A 22079-nucleotide genomic window follows, 5' to 3' on the forward strand; every position below is an offset into this window, starting at 1 on the left:
CCTTCTCCACTAATTTACTTACTACTTTATTTCCTGAATCATGCTTTGTCTCTGCCCTCCCAACTCAGCTTATTCACGCTGAGTCCTGTTATCAGAGTTCTACTGAATTTAAACTCAAGACTTCCCTATCTAATTGTACAGTCACCATCCCTGTCTCCTAGCTTGGAGGACATTATATAGGATATCAAAAATAAATTGTATGCTATATTTTTGAAACTATTTTAGTATGATATTGCTGTATCACACTGCTAAAAATTAAATGGTGCTCTAGGTTCTTTAGAAAAGGAAAAGGTTGATGTGGCAAGGGGAGTGAAGAAAAGATAGAAGTAGGCCAGAAAGCTTCATTAAGGATCATTAAACTTTTGACTTGAGAGTATTAGTAAAGGAAGAAATTATCAAGTGTCAGCATAAATTCTGTGAGAACAAACCAAATTATCTCATTTCCTATCTTGATAGGTTTATTAGGCAAGCAGTGAACTTGATATAACAGATAAGAACCTGTGACATTGGTAATGGTACAGATAAGGAAATGGTAAAGTAATTAAACAGCTACATCCAAATAATTTTGATCTGTTTTGGATAGACATCATAGTGATTGCCCACAGCACGCTGTCCTTGGTCCTGGCCTTTGAATGACACTTTTTTACAGGTATCGTAAATAGTATGCTAATCAGATGTGTAGAAGACTTAAATCTAAGGACAGTTAACACGCCAGATATCAATCACAACCTGAAAATACTTCAATCACCTGTAAAAAAAAATAGGCCAAAACTAAGAAATTCATACTAAGCCTAAAACATTAAGTATGATGCAGCAGAGATGGGATGGGGCCCTCTAGTTCCTCACTTTTGATCCCAAACTTTATATCAAACAGAAATATTGACTGATCTAGTTTTAAAAAATACTTTTGATTATCCCAAACAAATAATTAATTGACAAAGATGTGATTCTAGAATTCTGTACTACTTCCCAACGTTAATTTTGGGAAAACATATTTAAATCACATGTATCACCTACACTTTAAAGAATTTGGCATCACTTTTCCCACATACACATTCATACATAAACTTTTCCACTAATCAGGGATGGCTATAGCAGATCGCGTGACCTTTGTATATCCACACCCTGCTTGGAATAATGAATGTAGGTACCCTGATCTCCACAGGTATGTGTCCAGCAGGGACTAGGCTAGCCATATGTGCTTTACTGATTATATGCAACTTTCAGCAAACTCCAAATTCCAGAACGTGTACTCAAGGGTATTTATAAGCTGGCAGTACTACCTGGAAGCTTTGAGTTTTAAACAAATGTCCACGTTTTCTGCCACACAGAATGATAATTCATTTTCTTTGATTACTCTTTACAAAATAACTTAAAACTGTTGCCATTCTTTTATCCTCTTCCAGATTAAATATATATATACATAATTTTCTTAAGAACTATGATGAATGGGGGGTGATTTTTAACACCATGTGTAAATAATTTTTAGAGGCTCCAAGGACTTTGTTTTATTTAGTTTCACTTTAAACAATGATGTTTTAATAAATGACAACAGCAAATCTCCAATATAGAGCAAAAGGCGTATTTGATATACACAGAATGTGAATTTGCTTCCTCCAATAAAATATCTTAGAAATATGCACTGTTTCTTTGGAATAAGCCTTATAAGCTGGATGACCATCTAGGGAGTTTCCTGTTTAATCATCTTTTGAATATTTACTGATGATTTCAGTCAAGCCATGATCTAATTCAATGAAACAACTGTTCTGGTTAATTTGTTTACTACATTGAAAAAATTATTTTCTATCACGTATAGTCTTTTACAGCCATAGAGTGACCTCATGCATTTACTGTCTTAAAATATTAGAAAATATTAAACATATCCAGGTACGTTGACTATGATTATTTTGTATTTAAAGAGGTACTCAAATCTTTTTGTGAATCTCATATTAATAAAAGTATTCGGTAAATCACAAAGTAGCTGTTAGCTCATACAACTGTGTGCCTAATATTTTTCTGAATATTTAGTATATAGAAAAACTAAAGATACATTTATTTTAACAAATATTTGAGTACCCATTATGTTTCAGTGATCTGAGGAGCAAGATACACAACATGAGATACAAAGATGAATAAAGCCTCCTAAGAGGCTGCAAATAAGGAGCTGAATGTAGAAAATATCTACAACATGAAGTAAAATTTGCTAAATAGAGAAATAACCGATGAGCCAGTAAAGCAGAATGCTTATGATCATAGAATTTGAAGTTAGGCAGCACTGGTCTGAATCCCTGCTTCATCATTTATTTAATTTTATACCTTAAATGTCAATAATCTCATCCTCTATAAAATGTGTGAGGCTTAAATGAGAAAATGCTTAAAAATTATGGCACTGGCCTGATACATAGTAAGAACTCAAAGTAATCTGTAACCATTAGTTCCACATAATAGATAAAACACTCTAGGCCATTGCATTGGTAGGAGGGGGAGAGAGAGAGGATGAAGAGGGGAAAAGGGCAGGAGGAAAAGATGTGGGAGACAAAGGAAGAAGAGAATGAAGAAGCGGGGGATCACATCTTCAACTTGGTTAGGAAAGGAGAAGGAAGAATTAAGGAGATTTTCAGGAAGTAGTGGCATGTGAGATGTCTTTGAAGGATGGACAGGATTTTTCAAAGTGAAGATGGGAAGGAAGGGTATTCTGGACAGAGGACTCAAGATAAAATTAGGTGCCAGAGGAGTTGACTGACAAGTGTGTTCAGTGTAGGGCATGTGTCCAGTGTAGCTAAAGCACATGGTGTTTGGAAGTGAGAAATAAGACCAAAAAAGACTAGTTGGTAGAAAGCCTTAAATGCTAGACTTAAATGTGAAACTGTATTTAATTCAACAGATTTTTGAGTAAGGTAGTGAGAAAATTTAAGCTGTGCTCTACAGCATAGATGAAGATGACAACGCTGCGTAAGGTAGAAAGGAAAGGGAGAATAAGAGGATGAGACATGTAGGCTCTTATAACTACATTAGAAGTAATGGGAAATTAATTAGTAATGGTTAAAGATTATAGTAGACTTGGAAAGAGGATTCAGAAGATATTGCAGATCCAGAGCTCAGAAGACTTGGCAACTGATGAGATTTTGGAGTAGGGAGAAGTCAGAGTGAAATACAGCTCTGAAATTTCAAGCCTCAGTGACTGAAGAACTCCTAACAGTGTTAGTAAGACTAAGGAAATCAGAAGGAAGATCCAGTTTTGTTATGCTGATGAAAAATTCAGTGAGTGGTGAATTTGACATACCAAATTCTAATGACAGTGCTTATCATGCCGCTGATAAAAGTAGATCTTAAGTTTGTGAGGGAAATTCAGAATGGAGATATTGATTTGGACATCAAGTGCCCCCCCCCTACAAACAGACTGTGGTATCACTGAAATTATACCTTCAACACACTGAAAAGAAAATAGTAAAGACAGTAAGTTTTTGATCACCTTATTTTTTGAGAGACACACGAATGGTATATAATTATGTAAGCTTTGTTTCAGTTTAAAAGCTCAAAGTCATGAGCATATTGTCATTTAGAGCTGAAATCGGGAAAAAATAGAGTAAAAAAGGGTAACCAAGGTCATAAAAAGAACAGAAAATAAGATACCATAGAGAATATAGGAAGGTGGCTTTAAATGTGAGTCAAACCACCTTGAAGACGGACCTTGAATTCAAACAAAAGATTGTCTTGTTAAAAGTTAAAAACAGAAGCAGAAAATCTTGACAGCATACTAATTTTACAAACATTGTTACATTCTTCTGTTTTGTTTTATGAAACAAAGTGTTTCTTATTGTTGATGAAACATCTTCTGTGCTTCACATATTAAGCACACTTCCAATTAATATGAAGAACAAAGCAATGTGTAACAGCATGAAAAATCTTCAGTGGTGAATGAAGAAAATCCTAGTTCTTTAATAGTAAAAGAGCATCTTATTTAGCTATTAAATTAACCTAATTAATTAACATAAATTAGAATTTTTAAATAATGAAATATACTCTTCAAGACATGACAGGTGGGTATGCTATCAGAGCACTCTTCTAAATGAAATCTAGACTCCAAATGCAGCGCTATAAATGCACAGTGTCCACATTTTTATTCCCCATTCCTAGCAATCTAAAGTTTTCTAGTATCAGTGCATTACCCTTTGTCACTTTTCATTACTTTTGGATCATTCAAAGTCCAAAATTGAGAAAAAGTAAGCCACAACCACTGAAAAGGGTGTCATTTCTTCTGTCCACAGAAACACTGATTTAGATCATTTGTAGAAAACCTGATGAATGCAATTAGTTAGGTCTTGTGTTTCTACGCTAGATATATACAGAAAGCCCATCTTTCAGGAGACAGAAATATGTAAGCTATAATTATAAAAAGTATATCTGTGAGAACTACAGTATCCAAAACCTTCTAAGTTATGTAATGCAGCATTTTATAAAAACAGGGAAATTTGGACAGATATTAATCATCACATGGTAATGTTTTACAATGAACACTGTAAGTAATTCAGTGCCTATCTTTCAGGATGTGATTGGAAAAGCACTGCAATACCTTGGAACATTTGGTGAACTGAGCACCTTAGAGCAAGTTGTGGCTGTGATTGATGAAGAAATGTGTATCAGCTGTGGCAAATGCTACATGACCTGTAATGACTCTGGCTACCAGGTAAGAATCCTGCTGCAATTAGGATGCTGTGAGGCATGTTTCTTCTTGGCTTTTGTAGCAGAAAGCATCTTCTGTCACAAAGTGTGGGATTCAGACCAGACGTGCCAAACATTGCTACTCAGCAGTGACATAGCTCTCTGTCCTCTCACCCTCATAACATAGTGACTTTTTTTTAAAGGGAAGCCATAACTCATACTAACGATGCCACCATTCAGTGCACAGTACTGTTTTAGTATCATTTCATCACTCATAAAATTGGAAGGAAGAATTCAAACAAAAAAAGAAATTCACACAATTATGCCCATGAGGAAGCATTATGCTCTCATGCAGAGGGAAAAGAGCTACAATTTATTGCCATGACCCTGAAAGGACTTGCTTCCTTCTACCAAAAGAGAATGCTCTTCCATTCAGTATTGATTGAGCTTCAGTTAGAAAGAAAAAGCATTTTCCCACCAACTAGGTAGGCTGGTTGGGACCAGAAATTCCTCTATAGCTGGAAGAGTCAGCAAGTTGAATTCCTACCACATGAAATGATCCAGAGATTCTTCCCAGTTCCTCAGCCTTCAGCTGAGAGTCTGCCATGGAACAATAAAGAAAAAATGGGCATTCAACTGTCTTCAGGCTAAAAACTACAGAATAATATTATTTTCATTAAATATTTCAAGCTATAAAGAAGTATAATAAAGTAAAATAAGATCCCTTTAAGATGATTAATGAATTTTCAAAATAGATAAACTGGCCATTGTTAAAAATTGTAGTTCATTTACCTTATTCAGCTTGGAGAAAGTTCCTATTTGCTTGTGGTACGATATTACATATTCTTCTGATCACCTAATACAGGTATGACAGACATAATTTTAATTTTTAAAAAATCTCTTCTTCCTTAATTTAATACTACTTCTATACCAAGTTTTCACCCTTGTATCACTTTTTTTTCTATCTGAGAAGTGTCTCTAACAGTTACTTTGAAAATGCTAATCATATCACATTCATTTTCATTTCTTCTTTTCTCTAATTAACCAATCAGAGATAAGTAAGGAAGTTCCGTCACTAAAATCACAGCATCAGGGTTCTAACATCTTAAATCTTAGAGGTTATTACTCCCACCTTGGAATTCTAGCCTTGGTACAATTTTAGCAAAAATAATCTTATTAATGAGGGGGGAAAAAAATCACAATTACACATTTAAAAAGATTTTAAAAGTCCTTTGACTCTTATGTCTCTAAAGGATAAAAAATAGAAAATCAAAATCTTCAACTGAAAGGTTTTACATGTTTGCAAATTTTCAAAGTATAAGAATTTTTTTTTTTTTTTTTTTTTTGCGGTACGCGGGCCTCTCACTGTTGTGGCCTCTCCCGTTGCGGAGCACAGGCTCCGGACGCGCAGGCTCAGCGGCCATGGCGCATGGGCCCAGCAGCTCCGCGGCATGTGGGATCTTCCTGGAGCAGGGCACGAACCCGTGTCCCCTGCATCGGCAGGCGTACTCTCAACCACTGCGCCACCAGGGAAGCCCAAAGTTTAAGATTTCTAAAACATAAGTATTATTTTATTTTCATCAATTGTTTCTTGGATTTCTATTTATAAAAGGGTACATAAAGAAGAGAAATAGCCTTTACTCATTTAAACAGCCATCTGAGATGTTGTTTTACAAAACATAGCAACAATTTGTTTAGACAAATTTTCTAATGGTTTGTCATAACTACAGTTCTTGTTCAGATATATGGTTGTTTCCTTAAAGATCAGAAATTTTTAAAAAATATTAAGCAGCCTGACATAATTTACTCTGAGACCATTTTCATTTTTATGTGCATAAAAGAGAAAAAAATTATAGTTACAAGTAGCCTCATTTGGGGGAGGAAAATTTTAAACATAAAAAATATTTTGAATTGGATTATATAGCATGTTGTATATGACACAGGAAAAAAAAACACAACAGAATTCAGTAATTATTTCAAAATGTAAGATTTGCAGACCTGGCCTCAAGGAGTATCTGGAGTGAGGCGGGGGCTTAATGACCCTCATAATTTTGCTCAGCCCCCTAGCTCGTTCCTCCAAATTAGTGCACCATCTGAGTAAAAACATCAAGTTGTTCGGCAAGATTCCAGACAAGTCCTCAAGTCCCCTCTGCCCCCACGTATCTACCCTGAAGTCTCCCCTAGATGGAAATTCTTGCATGTTGTTTCCAAATAACAAATGTTATAACATTTGGAAACAAATGTTTCTCTCTTTAACAAATAATCATCATGACTTTAAATAAAAATCTCAGTTGTAAATTTCACACTAGGTATTTTCATTGCACATTATAGATTGCTTCATGTTAAAAGAAAGGAAGGAAGGAAAGAAAGGAGGGGGGGAAATGGAATAAATTATTGAATTTCTCAAAATCCTGAGCAGTTTTAGAGCTTGAAGACTTATCCTGGTTCTCCCAGCTGAGGAGTGTCAGGCCAGGACCAGGAAGCCAGGTGTCCAGGCTCCCATCTTTCAGTGATTTTTCCCCTTGGTGGTCGGGTAATGCCTAGAATCAGCTTGGAAATCCTCAAACCTGAAAGCTGGCACTTAAGCTAATTTTTTTTCCTATTGCCTTCTTCTAAACACTACACACATAATTTGAAATCCAAACAAGTGCATTCATTGCCCCATCTGACAGTGACGTTTCTCCACTGCCGAGAACCATGAGTGCGAGAAGGACAAGGTGTGGAAGCACCCTGCCCCCCCTCAGGTAGCTGACACCTGCCCAGTCATGGTCAGACTGACAAGACCTATGTTCTTCTCAGAACACAGGACACTAGAGAGTTACTATGTTATGAAATATTTTCCTCACACAAAGAGAGAAAAATACCTCTAAGGAATTTTAAACATTGTGTCTCTAATTTTAAAGGCATTTCTTTTTTGTCCATTTTTTTTTTTCCCTTCTCCCTGGCAGCTCAACTGTTGCTATAGCTGCACCACAGTGCTGGGCGTAGTTGTCTCCAAGTGCAGCTCTCCTGCAGTGGAAAAAAACGTTGATGCTAAAATGGGGGCATTCTTGACCTTTGTGGGCAGTGACAGCAAGACTCTTTATTTCTGTTCGCAGGCTATCCAGTTTGATCCTGAAACCCACCTGCCCACCATTACTGACACTTGTACAGGCTGTACCCTGTGTCTCTCCGTCTGCCCTATTATCGACTGCATCAGAATGGTTTCCAGGACAACACCTTATGAACCAAAGAGAGGCTTGCCCTTGGCTGTGAATCCCGTGTCTTAAGGTGATTTGTGAAACAGTTGCTGTGGACCTTGAGGTCACCTACTTATGCTGATCTTTTTAATTGTGATCATTATGCTCAGCTCTTTCTAAATTCAAACAAACATATAATTTGTAAATAAAAAAAGATAATTTCTAAAGAAATTTCTAAATTTTAAAAATGTCTACTGCCAGTGACCATTCAGTTAATGGTCATAAAATGGAATAATTCTTTTCTGAGGAGAGCTGTTAAATATAACTGTGTAGCAGTTAATTGGATGTTCGCCATCAGTTGTCCATTATGAAAAATATTAGCAGTTTTGTGGCAATTAATACTACAGTTTCCAAATTGCCCTATGCTGGGCTCTGTCTTTGATTTCTAATTGTAAAAGAAATAAGTATTTTAGAACAAAGTACAATTTAACTTATGAGCAAATGTTTCCAAGGCAACATTTTATAATTAAAAATTACATTTAATTTTAACTCTGTTTCTAAGCAAAGGTAATTAGCTCCATAAAGCTCAAATGAAGTCACATAATAATTTCCTGTGGCAGGAAAAGAAAGCCAACAAGGATTTGGGAAACTTTTTTCAGGCCCCTTCGCTGAAATAACTTCTTTTTGATGCTGGATACTGAAGGCGAGAGTGTTTAGTAACCATTCATATCACGCTGTGCTGTTCATCGCTCACTCCTTAGATGGGCGTCCAAACGCCACCAGCGAATCAACATGACATTCTTCTTCAAATATTTAAACTATGTTCCTAACAAAGTAAGATGCGTTAGGACGGAGCTCTGGTTAAATCCACTCTTTTGCTGTGCACAGATCTGTTCTATCTGCTCCTAATAGTAACCTTCATGATTACAGCAATTAATGTTTGAACACAACCCAGATTATACAGCAGTGGGTCATGTGCTTCATCATTCAAGAATGAAAAATATGGTATTGGAAATATATATTAAATGTGTGATACCACTTTACCAGCTCTTTATTTTAGTGTTTATGTTGAATTTTGAAAGTAATTAAATAAAAAAGAAATATTTTCTGTTATTGCCAAATAATATTTTCGTATTTCTCTATTTTCATAATCAGCAAGTAGCATCCTATAAATTAGTTTATCTCTTCTTTGTGACATGTTTTAGTATGAATCCATAAGTAGTGAATCTTTACGTAATCACCTGTGGCATATTTCTATGACAAATGCAAGATCAGGAAAAATTAAATGTTTGATTATGCGCTTTTAGAAATGCACATTTACCACAAAATCTGTATGATTGAATAATACCAAATAAAATTTTATAAAGCATTATTAAATAACACGGTCTTTTGCTATCTCTTGGTGGAGCAGTTTGGTGTTAATTCTACAGTAAATTCCATTCACAGTCAGTCATATATATCAAGCTAGTTCAAATCTAATGAAGGTGTCCTTAAGATTTCTTCCCACTCTTGACTCTGATAACCCCTTCTATACAGATGGTGCTAACATCTATACCTCCAAGTTGGACTTCTGTCCATGTATCTGACCACTTGCTGTATTTAAGCGTTTCAAACTCAATTTCAAAAGTCAAAATAGTTACTTCTCCTGCTTTTTGTCTTCCCTGCTTTCATGAAGTCCCTTACCATGTCCAACAATTTTACTACTAAAACATTCCCCAAGTCTTTCCCCATTGTGGTTCTTTCCTCCATCGTGTATTATGCAGCTCTTGTAATACCTCCTAACAGGCCACCCAACATCCCCTTCCACTTCTCCAGTGCTATTCTATTGATAGATTACTTGCCAACATGAATGTCCCATCACATTTCTCCACCACCATAAAAACCTCCAGATCCTTTCATGTGTTAACAAATTAAATGCAGTTTCATTAAAATGGAATTGAATACTCTCCTACTAAGAGCCTCCACTACTATTCCAAACATATGTCCTTTACATACTCTGGGCTTTAACCAAAGTTGGAAGATAATTGCAGTCTTTGGAGTTTGATACCTGGCTGTCACTTAATTGCTTGTTACCTCAGACAACCAAACTTCCTAATCTATAAAACTGGTATTAAAATAGTTTCTAATTCCTAAGGTTATTGTGAGGATAAAACAAAATAATACAGGTTAATTAAGTAACTCTTATTGAATAAGTATTCACTTTTTTTTTTCTCATTTAAAAACATCCTATAGTGAAACAATTTAGAAAACAAAGATGTTTTGGATACAAATCATCTTCTGTCTCTTCTATTATGTTTGTCATTTTATTTATTTATTTATTTATTTATTTGCGGTACACGGGCCTCCCACCGCCACGGCCCCTCCCGCCGCGGAGCACAGGCTCCAGACGCGCAGGCTCAGCGGCCATGGCCCACGGGCCCAGCCGCTCCGCGGCACGCAGGATCCTCCCGGACCAGGGCACAAACCCGTGCCCCCTGCATCGGCAGGCGTACCCCCAACCACTGCGCCACCAGGGAAGCCCCTATGTTTGTTATTTTTAAATTAAAATGTTTATACTGGAACAAGTTGTAAATCTTACTGGTTCCCTTGTTAACCGTGAGTTCATTAAAATCTTTAATGTGTTCAGTTAAAAATATGTTTCCACTGGGCTTCCCTCGTGGCGCAGTGGTTGAGAATCTGCCTGCCAATGCAGGGGACACGGGTTCGAGCCCTGGTCTGGGAGGATCCCACATGCTGCGGAGCAACTAGGCCCGTGAGCCACAACTACTGAACCTGCGCGTCTGGAGCCTGTGCTCCGCAACAAGAGAGGTCGCGATAGTGGGAGGCCCGCACACTGCGATGAAGAGTGGCCCCCGCTTGCCACAACTAGAGAAAGCCCTCGCACAGAAACGAAGACCCAACACAGCAAAAAAAAATAATTAATTAATTAATAAACTCCTACCCCTCAACATCTTCTTAAAAAAAAATCATAAAAAAATATATTTACACTAGAGCTCATATAATCAGGTTATACTTTATAATAAACACAGAATTTCAATAATATAAAAACATTCTGTTACTAACATCTTATCTAATATTGTCTGAAGAGACCATCAGCAGTCTATCTTGTACTACTCATGTGAGAGCCTTGTCATTACAATAAAATAACTTAAAAATTCTTGTTGACTGTATATTAAGAAAAAAATTTACCTGTAAATATTGTTTATATAAGACACACATTTTTTAATGCAGGACAAATTCTTCTACCCTTGTTTTAAAACTCTATCAACCAAAATGACAGCAACAAACCAAAACTAAAATGTAAATAAAACATCTAAGCACACAGTAATTTGATCAGAATAGAGATTATTAGCCCCATTTCACAGATGAAAAACCAAGGCTCAAAGAGTTTATGCAATTTGTCCAAGACCATACACTGAAGAGGGCAAAGTCCGTATTTAAACCCAATACTCCACTCCCCCACTACACAGCCCACAGTGCATGTTCCCCATCTTCACTTGCACCTCCCAAACCTTCCTACAAATGTGAAAAAAGTTATTCATCTTACACAGAGGTTATTAGAATCTGGATCTGCTGCTTGCCAAGCACATGAACTTGGATATGTTAACTAGACCACTGAACCTCAATTTATTCATCTGTAAAATTTCATCAGAAGATGATAGCTTTGCATTTAATACATTAGATATAATTTTAATTTCTGTTGCTATTATTTATGAACATAGAAATTTCAAAAACACTTTAAAGAGATAAAAGGCTACTATCAAAATTCTACATTTGCTAGACTCAAAATCAGACTGTCTTAGTATTAACTGGTGGTATGACTTCCTAAGCATTCATTCATCATCATAGCAATCTGGAAAAAGACATTCCAAGCAGTTGGAAGATCAAGATTCTTTTTTTAAAAAAAAAATAAATTTATTTATTTATTTTTGGCTGTGTTGGGTCTTCGTTTCTGTGCGAGGGCTTCCTCTAGTTGCAGCGAGCGGGGGCCACTCTTCATCGCGGTGCGCGGGCCTCTCACTATCGCGGCCTCTCTTGTTGCGGAGCACAGGCTCCAGAGGCGCAGGCTCAGTAGTTGTGGCTCACGGGCCTGGTTGCTCCGCGGCATATGGGATCTTCCGCGACCAGGGCTCAGAACCCGTGTCCTCTGCATTGGCAGGCAGATTCTAAACCACTGCGCCACCAGGGAAGCCCCAAGGTTCTTTTAAAAAGAGAGTAGAGTAGCCGGGCTTCCCTGGTGGCACAGTGGTTGAGAGTCCGCCTGCCGATGCAGGGGACACAGTTTCGTGCCCCGGTCTGGGAAGATCCCACATGCTGCAGAGCGGCTAGACCCGTGAGCCATGGCCGCTGAGCCTGTGCGTCCGGAGCCTGTGCTCCGCAATGGGAGAGGCCACAACAGTGAGAGGCCCGCGTATTGCAAAAAAAAAAAAAGAGAGAGAGAGTAGGGTAGCTAATTCTAACAAAAACGAGAGATCCCAGTAATGAAACTTAACATATATATATATATATATATATATATATATATATATCCAATTACCATGTTTAGAAATGAAGCTCAGCTGACTTGACTTTCAGACAATGCCCTCTCTTCCATATTATTTTGCTAAGTGGGTATTATCTATTTTTCTACAATATGAATATTTGGAGATGCATTATTCACTTTTGGTGGTCTTAGGGTGCCATTTAATGTCCTGAAGAAATTATGAAATAACCATCGTCTGAAAGGGTTAATTAATATGGTAACATTAATTAATATAGTACCTCTTTTATTAATTAGTACAGATTTTCTGCTTAAATGTTTTAAATTACAAAATGACATTTTTAAAGTGAATAGTCCCATTCAGGTTGGAAACTTGCATGGCTAATTGTCCCTCTGAGTATGTTAGCCTTTCATTAACTGATCTATAGCATTTATAAACTCTGATATTGTCTATCATTGTTTTCATATTTACTATTCTTCTAATATGCACTATAAACTGCTGTGCCATTAAAGAAACCAAGCCATCTTGTCACTGGTAGATAGTCTATAGTAGTGAGTCATATTGATTAATGTATCTATGCAGTTATTTCTTTACAGAATTTGTGTAGTGCTTTTCCATATGTTGTGTTCCGCAAGCACCCAGAGTCTTCTGTGTCCCTGCCTTCTGTATTCCACTACCATTGATGAATTCAAATTCTTACACTGCTGGAAGTTTTTTAAGATTTGCATTAGTCAACATACGGGTCAAGACCTCCTCTCTTACCAATAATTTTCCTTCATGTGTTTCTGTTGAAACTAATATCTACCTGCCTATTACTAGTGCTGGCTTATTCATCTTTCCTGACCTTCTGTGATTTTATGGTATCCAGCTCCATGGAATCTAGGTATTTGGTCAAAGATAAAGTGCCAAGTATACACAAACACGCACACACACACACACAAGTGTGAGAAAGACACATGCATGTTAAGACTCAATTATTGAAAAGGTTAAGTCTGCATATTTTCTTGGAGATATAAGAACCTGAGTGAAAGATAAGAAACTTTCAATTCATGTCTTTATGTAAGAAACTCAAAAATGCTTATTTTCTCTATTTTAAAAGAATCTCTTCTGAGTGAAACAGAGAGGGAGGGCTTAGGGATTTGGGACAAGACTGTAGGAAGCTAACCATAATTTGTTTTTTACATTCCCCGTTTGTTTTGCAACATTTGGGAGACTACATCTTGCTCTTCCTTCTTATAGGTTGTGATGTTTTGATGGGGCACTTACGTGGTTGGGGGGGCATGGTATATTTAATAATGAAAGTTTGTTTTCTCTTTTGAGACTACAAGCATGAGTAATTTTTTTTTTTTTTCGGTACGCGGGCTTCTCACTGTTGTGGCCTCTCCCGCTGCGGAGCACAGGCTCCGGACGCGCAGGCTCAGCGGCCATGGCTCACGGGCCCAGCCGCTCCGCAGCATGTGGGATCTTCCCGGACCGGGGCACGAACCCGCGTCCCCTGCATCGGTAGGCAGACTCTGAACCACTGCACCACCAGGGAAGCCCAGCATGAGTAATTTTTATCCTACTGCAACGTCTTACCAACAACTATGGCCAATGGCAATGCCTCCTATTCCAGTATTATTCTGAGCTAACCCTTAAAATAAAAATCTTTTAAAGTTTCCTGAAGACAAGAACATGGCAACTTTATGCTCTCTTCTGCTAAAGACAGCAGTATAGGAGTCCAAGGACCTAGCAAAGAACACCATAGATAAAACATCTACATTAAAGATAAGAGGGGAAAGACTGGTGACTCCAAAGTCTATGTGTCATCCCCACTTCTCTGAATTTCAAATGTGTATATCAGAGTGCTTGTTGTACAATGGATATTCAGTTACAAAGCCTAACTTCGGATGCCTAAAGTCAACTCTTATCTCCTCCTTAGTTCATCTCTTCCCATCCTTCTTCGTGTATCATAGCTTTGCTCCTCGTCCAGTCACTCAGGATTGATCCAATAAAATCACAATAAGCTCTTCCTTTCTTTCCTGCCCCATGTCAGTCACGAAGCTTAATTTCAAGTGACAGAAAATCCAATTCAAACTATTTTAGGAAAAGAAAGAAGGATGTTATTGGCTTACATAACTAAAAACCCAGGGGTAGTGTTTATTGGATCCAGAGTTTCAAATAACGGCATCAGCAGAACTCAGATTCCCTTCATCTCTCTGTTCTGCCTTCTGTGGCTTTATTTTCAGGTTCCACGTGTGACCCCTGGAGGTCTAAGTTCACATCATCTTTGTTGTATCATAAAAAATATCATATTGTTGTGTGGTAGACAAAACAATGTCCCCTCCCTAAGCTGCTTATGTCCTAATGCCTGGAACCTGTGAATTTATCATGCTACATGACAAGGGGGGGAATAAATACCAGATTGAATTAAGGTTGCTAATCAACTGACCTTAAAATAGGGAGATTATCCTAGATAATCTGGGTGAGCTGAATGTAATCACAAGAGTCCTCAGTAAGTAGAAGAGGGAGGCAGAAAAGACAGAATGTCAGTAATGCAATCGAGAAGTACTCAGCTGGTCACTTAAGGCTTTAAAAATGGAAGGGGGTCACAAGGCAGGGAATTCGAGCACCTCGAGAAGCTAGAAAAAGCAAGAAAATGGACTTTCCCCTAGAGCCTCTAGAAAGGAAGGCAGTTCAGCCCGTCGTTCGTTTGTAACCAATGGAGACACTTCTTAGACTCTGATCTCCAGAACTGTGAGATGATAAGTATATGTGTTGCTTTCAGTAACTTACTTTGTGATAGTTACAGCAACAATAGGAATCTCATATATTCTGCAAGGATCAAGAGCCTCTGTTGTTACCAAATTTGGGTAAACGGATGGACCAAAGAATAAAAATCAACTACAGTCTGTCCCACTGCATTCCTCCCATCCTTTGCCAGTTTTTGTCAAATTCTACCTCTGAAATAAGAAGTGCTTCTGTATCTTCTTCTATATTCTCATTGTCCTACTTCAGGTCTTTATCAAGGGACTTAAAGATAATTTGTAAGGTCCATAATAGTTCCGTGTTGCTAGAATCTAGTACCTAAGATGAAAAAAAAAATTGTCTAAAGTAGAAATTTACATGACCTTAGAAGTAAAAACAAAGCATTCATTTCTGCCCAAAAATATCAGATTACATTGATATGTATAGGAGATGAGACAGTAAAATGTAGAGTCAAATATTCTCAAAAAGAAATTTAATATGATTTTTGTCTTATGTGCTAACTTTATTTTCATAAACTTTTTATTAAAATATAGCACACACAGAAAAAGTCACAAGTCATAAGTTTCAGCTTATCACACAAAGGGAACATCACAGGGCTTCCCTGGTGGCGCAGTGGTTGAGAGTCTGCCTGCTAATGCAGGGGACACGGGTTCGTGCCCCGGTCCGGGAGGATCCCACATGCCACAGAGCGGCTGGGCCCGTGAGCCATGGCCGCTGAGCCTGCGCATCCGGAGCCTGTGCTCCGCAACGGAAAAGACCACAACAGTGAGAGGCCCGAGTACCGCAAAAAAAAAAAGGGAACACCACAAAGAGAACAATACTCATTTAATTCCCACCCAAGTCAGAAATCTCCGTGCATCTCTGAAATCCTTCTTGGACCTCTTCCTTTCTCCCGCAAAGTAACCACTGTCCTGACCTCTAACACCATGCTGGTTTGCCTATTTTTGAACTTTATTTAAATAGAACCACACAATAAGTTGGTTTTTTTTTTTTGGCCACACTGCACAGCATGCAGGATCTTAGTTCCCGGATGAGGGATGGAACCAGTGCTCCTGCAGTGGAAGCATGGAGTCTTAACCACTGGACCACCACGGAAGTTCCCCACAATATGTATTTTTTTAAATGATTGATTTCTTTCACTCAATATTAGCCTTTGGAGAGTCATATATGCCATTGCATGTAATGGTAATTTGATGATTTTTATTCCTGTATAGTATTCCAGTGCATAAGAATGACATGATTTCATATCTATGTCATTATTGAAGAAAATATAGGTCGTTGGTAGTCTTTCTTACTATTACAAATAATGCTGCTATGAAGATTCTTGTGTTTGTATTTCGGTGCATAGATGTATGCATTTTTTTTAAGAAATAACCAGGAAGGGGATAGCTGAATCGTAGGAATTGTGTGTCTTTATTATTATTTGTGCTACCGAAATGTTTTGCAAAATTATTATAGCCATTTACACTTCACCAGCAGCATTCAAGTTCCTCTTCATCCTTGTTAACACTTTATATTGGAAGGAGGGGTGTTAGCAATCTGATGGGTGCATAGTGGTAAATATTTAATAAACAGAAAACAAAAATCTTAATCATGAAGGAAAAAGTTGATAAAGACAACATTAAAATTAGGAGTTTCTGGGAAACTCCCACTGGTGTCCCAGTGGTTAGGACTCCTCGCTTTCACTGCTTAGGGCCTGGGCTCAGTCCCTGGTCGGGGAACTAAGATCCTGCAAGCGGTGAGGCACGGCCAAAAATTTAAAAAAATTTTAAAAGTTAGGAGTTTCTTTTCATCAAAAGGACCACTAAGAGTATGAACAGGTAAGTCACAGAGTGAGAAAATACATTTGCAATACATATAACTGGCAAAGAACTCACTTACACAATATTAAGAGGCCTACAAATCAATAAGAAAAAAACAGACCACCAGTAGAGCAAATGGGCAAAAGACATAAATAGATGTCTCACAAAAAGAGGATATTCTAACTGTAAACAAGTGTACAAAAAGGTGCTTCAAGGTATTGAAAACTAAAATATAAGGTACAACTCCACTAGATAGAAAAAAACCTGAAAGAATTGTAGCAAATAGAAAAGTCTGAAGCTGCTTGGCCCCTAACCAGAGTGTGTAATTGAGCAGTAAATAAAATTTAGCCTACCGGTTTCATGCTGAGGCAAAATGAGAAATGAAGTTTTCTTAATCTTTATTCATTGTAAAGGATTTGTTATTTAGGAAAGGAAGTTTATTAGTTCCTGTATCAAGTGAGGTTTTAATGAATGAATGACTGTCCATTTCAGAGAGTTTAGAAGATACCTTCCTTAGGGAAGATGTTCATTACTACATACAGACCCCTATGGAATTTGTCGGGTGGTTGAAAATCTTAGACGGCTTGTTTGGTACAGCAACAGTAAAGAAAAACATACTTTGCATGTTATCAATAGCATTGCATCAACCATTTTTACACTCAGCCAGGAGGTGTTTACAAATTAACTCTTCATTACCATGCCTTAAATAGCAGAGACAGCTCCACATTCATCAAGTGATAATTATTAAGGACTTTCAGGTGGTGGGGCTGTCCAAATTACGAAATTATTGGGTCTAAGTGTATATACATTTAGCTTTCAGATCAATTTTATCAGCAGGGAAACTGTAGAGTCTTTTGATTGCACAGACAAAGGCTTACTAAGAGTATCTCATATCATGACATATGGTGATGGGTATGGTAGCACAAAGTTTAATTACAGTGCCCTTACAGCCACTCAAACAAGAAATTTTGAGAACTTAAACTCATAAGGCAGCAATAGTGGGGTTAGAGATGAAGGAATGGATTGAAGATATATTTAGCAATGGAGTTGAGAACACCATATATTTATTAATAACCAGTAGATACCAGCCACTGTGTAAAGTAATGGAAAAATACTAGAAATACACAGTAATTTTCTTCTAATAGAATGTTGATTGTGCTATTATGGAAATAATATAAATGCATCCTTAAGTCCATCTGGGAAAGACGAAGGATACTTCACAGAAGATATATACCAGGTGAACAGAATCTTGTGGACCGGTGACATGGCATAGTGATTTAGAATGCAGATTCTGGAATCAAACTCCTTGTGCTTGAATCCTGGCTCTGCCGCTTAGATGTGTCTTCTTGTGGAAGATACTTAATAATCTCAGCCTGTTTTCTCAGGAGAAAGGAGATTACTGATGACAACTAACATTTAACCAGTCGGCACTACATGCCAGGCACTATTCCAAACACCGTACATCCTATAATCTTTTTAACCATCACAGTCTTATGAACTATGTACCATTATTATCATCAGTTTTAGAGCCGAGGCAACTGAGGCACAGAGCTACTAAACAATTTGTACAAGCCTCACTGCCGGTAAATGGCAGAGCTGAGATTTGAACGCATGCAGTCTAGCTCCTGAATCCACGCCATTAACCAATATACCACTCTCTCAGGGATCGACTTCTCAGCACTATTGTGAGGTCAAAAGGAGATACGGCATGCAAAGTGCTTCGCTCAGTGCCTGCACGTGCAAAGTGTGTAATAAATATTATTTTAATAATACAAAATTATAATATAATATCAAATATTTTTTTAAGTTAGCTTTTCAGGATGATGCCCCTGGGCAGTAGGATCTGCTGGCTGGATGTTATAAAGAGTAAAAAGGAAGGAAGGAGGCAGCTGTCCTGAAACATGAGACCAGGGCCTCTATCTCCAACTTCTCTGGTTGTAGGTGGTGGCAGTGCCCATGCTCAAGGGCAGGGCTTCCTAGCACAGACTCTTTGGGCTTGACAGGAGAGCTGGGTTCATTCCATCAACAATCACTTTCCAAGGACCAGGGATGGGCCAAGCCTTGTGGCAGGTTTCTCAGGGGATGCAAAATAAAGTAGTGGCTAAAAGTTCAGTTTCTGGAGACAGATTTCCCAGGTTTGAATCCCAATTTTGCCACTTAGCTTTAGACTTTGGACAAGTTACCTAACTTCTCTGTGCCTCACTTCCCTTGTCTCTAAAGTGGAAAAAGAGTAAACAGATCTTATGGGGGGGCTGCTGCGGATGAAGAGAGCTGACGCACAGAGGTCCAGAGTGAGGGCTCCATGAACATGCCCCCTGCGTGGTCCTTCCCCTCCATTCCCTCCATCCCACACGTTCGACCAGAACTGACATCCTCCCACTTCTCATCAGTGCTAGAACAATTGTCCAATGAAGTGCTTTCTAAACTTCTTTATTTTTCCCTTTTTTAGCATAGAAGTTTACAAAATGAACCCCATACCAAAATATATTAAACACCCTAATGCTTTAGCATGTGCTGTTTCCTTGTTCTGTATTGCTCTTCATACAGGAGTAATTTTTTTTCTTTCTTCAAAAACTAACACAGGACGTTGGGACCTCTTCTCTAGGGCATCCCCAGACGCGAGAGTTAATCATTCCCTCCTGATAACATCTTTGCTCCTTATGCATCTGCCTATGAGTGCACTAAGTTGCAAGCACTTGCCATGCGCATATTTGCATTCCCAGGGCCACGTTGAGGGCCTGGCATATTGTGGGCTGGGTACACAACAGATTATTTTTTTAACAGCTTTACTGAGGTATAATTCACATAACATAAAATTCAGCCATTTAAAGTATAAAATTCACTAGCTATTAGTATATTCAGAGGGGTGCAACCATCACCACTATCAATTTTATCACTCCCCAAAAGACACCCCATACCCACTGGCAGTCACTCCCCATTCCTCTCTGTCCCAGCCCCAGGCAAACATCAATCTACTTTCTGTCTATGGATTTGCTTATTCCGGACATTTCATAAATGGAATCATAAAATATTTGGTCCTTTGTGACCGGCTTCCTTCACCTAGCGTAATCTTTTCAAGTTTCATCCAACTTGTAGCATGTATCAATACTTCATTTTTTTTGTGGCTACATAATATTCCATTGTATGATATACCAATGTTTTATTTATCCATTCATCGGTTGATGGACATTTGTTTTCATTTTTGGCTATTATTAATAAAGCTGCTATAAACATTCATGTCCAAGCCTTAGCGTAGACATGTTTTCATTTTTCTTGGGTGTATACCTACGAGTGGAATTGGTGTGTCATGTAGTAACTATGTTTAACCTTTTAAGGAACTACCAGATTGCTTTCCAAAGTCACTGCTGCACCATTTCACAATCCTACCAACAGTGTATGAATGTCCAATATCTCCTCACCCTCACCAACACTTGTTATTTTCTGTCCTTTTTTTTTTTTTTGCGGTACGCGGGCCTCTCACTGCCGCGGCCTCTCCCATTGCGGAGCACAGACTCCGGACGCGCAGGCTCAGCGGCCATGGCTCACGGGCCTAGCCGCTCTGCGGCATGTGGGATCCTCCCGGACCGGGGCACGAACACTTGTCCCCTGCATCGGCAGGCGGACTCTCAACCACTGCGCCACCAGGGAAGCCCTTATCTGTCCTTTTGATTATAGTCATCCTAGCAAAGTGAAATGGTATGTCCTTGTGGTTTTGATTTGCATTTTCCTGATAGCTTTTCATTACGCATTTTTTCTTGTGTGTATTATTTTTATCTCTGCTTTGGAGAAATGTATATTCATATTCTCTTCTTATGTTTAGTTAGGTTATTTGTCTTTTTTATACTGAGTTGTAGAGTACTTTATATATTCTAGATACAAGCCCTTGCTCAGACAAACAATTGGTAAAAATTCTTTTCATTCTATATGTTGCCTTTTCACTTTCTTGATAGTGTCCTTTGAAGCACAAAATTTTTAAAATTTTGATGATGTCCAATTTATCTACTTTATTTTGTTGCTTATATTTTTGGTGTAATATCTAAGAAACTATTACCTAGTGTTAGGTCATAAAATTTACACCTATGTTTTCATCTAAGATTTTTATATTTTTAGCTTTTACATTTAGGCTTTTGATCCATTTTGAGTTAATTTTTTTAGATGGTGTAAAGTAAGAGTCCAGCTTCATTCTGTTGCACATGGATGTCCATTTGTCCCAGCACTATTTGTTGGAAAGACCATTCTTTCCCCCGTAATAAAATTTTGATTTAAATGGCATGGCTCCTCCCTCAGGGAACTCACAGTACGATGATGGAGACCGGTAAGTACACCAGAAAATCCTATAACAGTGTGTAAGCCCAGAAGAGTGCAAGGGTCAGCTAGGAATCTCTTCTAGGTTTCTAAACTAAGCCCTGATGTTGAACATAGAACTACTACAAACAATTGTTCTTTCCTCCTATGAGATATAGTTAAAAATGACACGTGTATAATATCTGGATTTCTGGGGGGGCACTAGTCTTTCCACCTCATGGGAACATCAATTAGTAATCACCAAGATGCCTTTAATGACATCATCCTGGCCATTGTTAAATCGATCCATTCATTTTAAATAGGAAGCCTCCAAACTTCCTTTTCCCACCGTCTGTCTCCTTCTCCATTCTGAATCAGGTGCCTGGCTTCTCTGCAGACATTGCTAAAATCACCAAACTCGGGCTTCCCTGGTGGCACAGTGGTTAGGAATCCGCCTGCCAATGCAAGGGACACAGCTTTGGGCCCTGGTCCGGGAAGATCCCACATGCCGCGGAGCAACTAAGCCTGGCACCACAACTACTGAGCCTGTGCTCTAGACCCCACGAGCCACAACTACTGAAGCCCGCACGCCTAGACCCCGTGCTCCGCAACAAGAGAAGCCACTGCAATGAGAAGCCCGCGCACCGCAATGAAGAGTAGCCCCCGCTCGCCGCAACTAGAGAAAGCCCGCGAGCAACAACGAAGACCCAACGAGGCCAAAAATAAATAAATAAATAAATTTTTAAAAAAAATCACCAAACTCAATTAGGGAGAAAGGCCTGCACTCCCTGCTTTAGGATGTCTGTCAGGGTGTCACAAAGGGTCTGGTGAAGGCCAAGAGATTGAGCAGAGTTTTTCAATCCTGGCCTCTAATTTCAGAGTCTGCACCAAGCTTTGGACTTGCTACTTCTAAGATGATAAAG

General features: G+C 38.4%; 1 protein-coding gene across 3 annotated transcripts in view; it reads left to right on the forward strand.

Annotated features, from left to right (window-relative positions):
• Positions 1-21836, forward strand: part of DPYD (dihydropyrimidine dehydrogenase) — an 825900-nt gene extending 804064 nt beyond the window's left edge. For 2 of the 3 annotated variants that reach the window (XM_022553288.2, XM_089919145.1), the window contains 2 exons: positions 4547-4687; positions 7761-8965. In XM_022553288.2, the coding sequence (XP_022408996.1) occupies positions 4547-4687; positions 7761-7931 (312 nt within the window). In that variant the 3' untranslated portion in view covers positions 7932-8965. Of the gene's footprint in view, positions 1-4546; positions 4688-7760; positions 8966-21534 lie in introns of those variants that run through there. The other variant, XM_089919140.1, reaches the window with a different exon arrangement.
• Positions 21837-22079: the final 243 nt, after the last annotated feature.

Source organism: Delphinapterus leucas, chromosome 1 (assembly GCF_059928025.1).
Source record: "Delphinapterus leucas isolate spDelLeu-1000000601 "Yukka" chromosome 1, BTC_Dleu_Yukka2, whole genome shotgun sequence".
Classification (NCBI taxonomy): domain Eukaryota; kingdom Metazoa; phylum Chordata; class Mammalia; order Artiodactyla; family Monodontidae; genus Delphinapterus; species Delphinapterus leucas.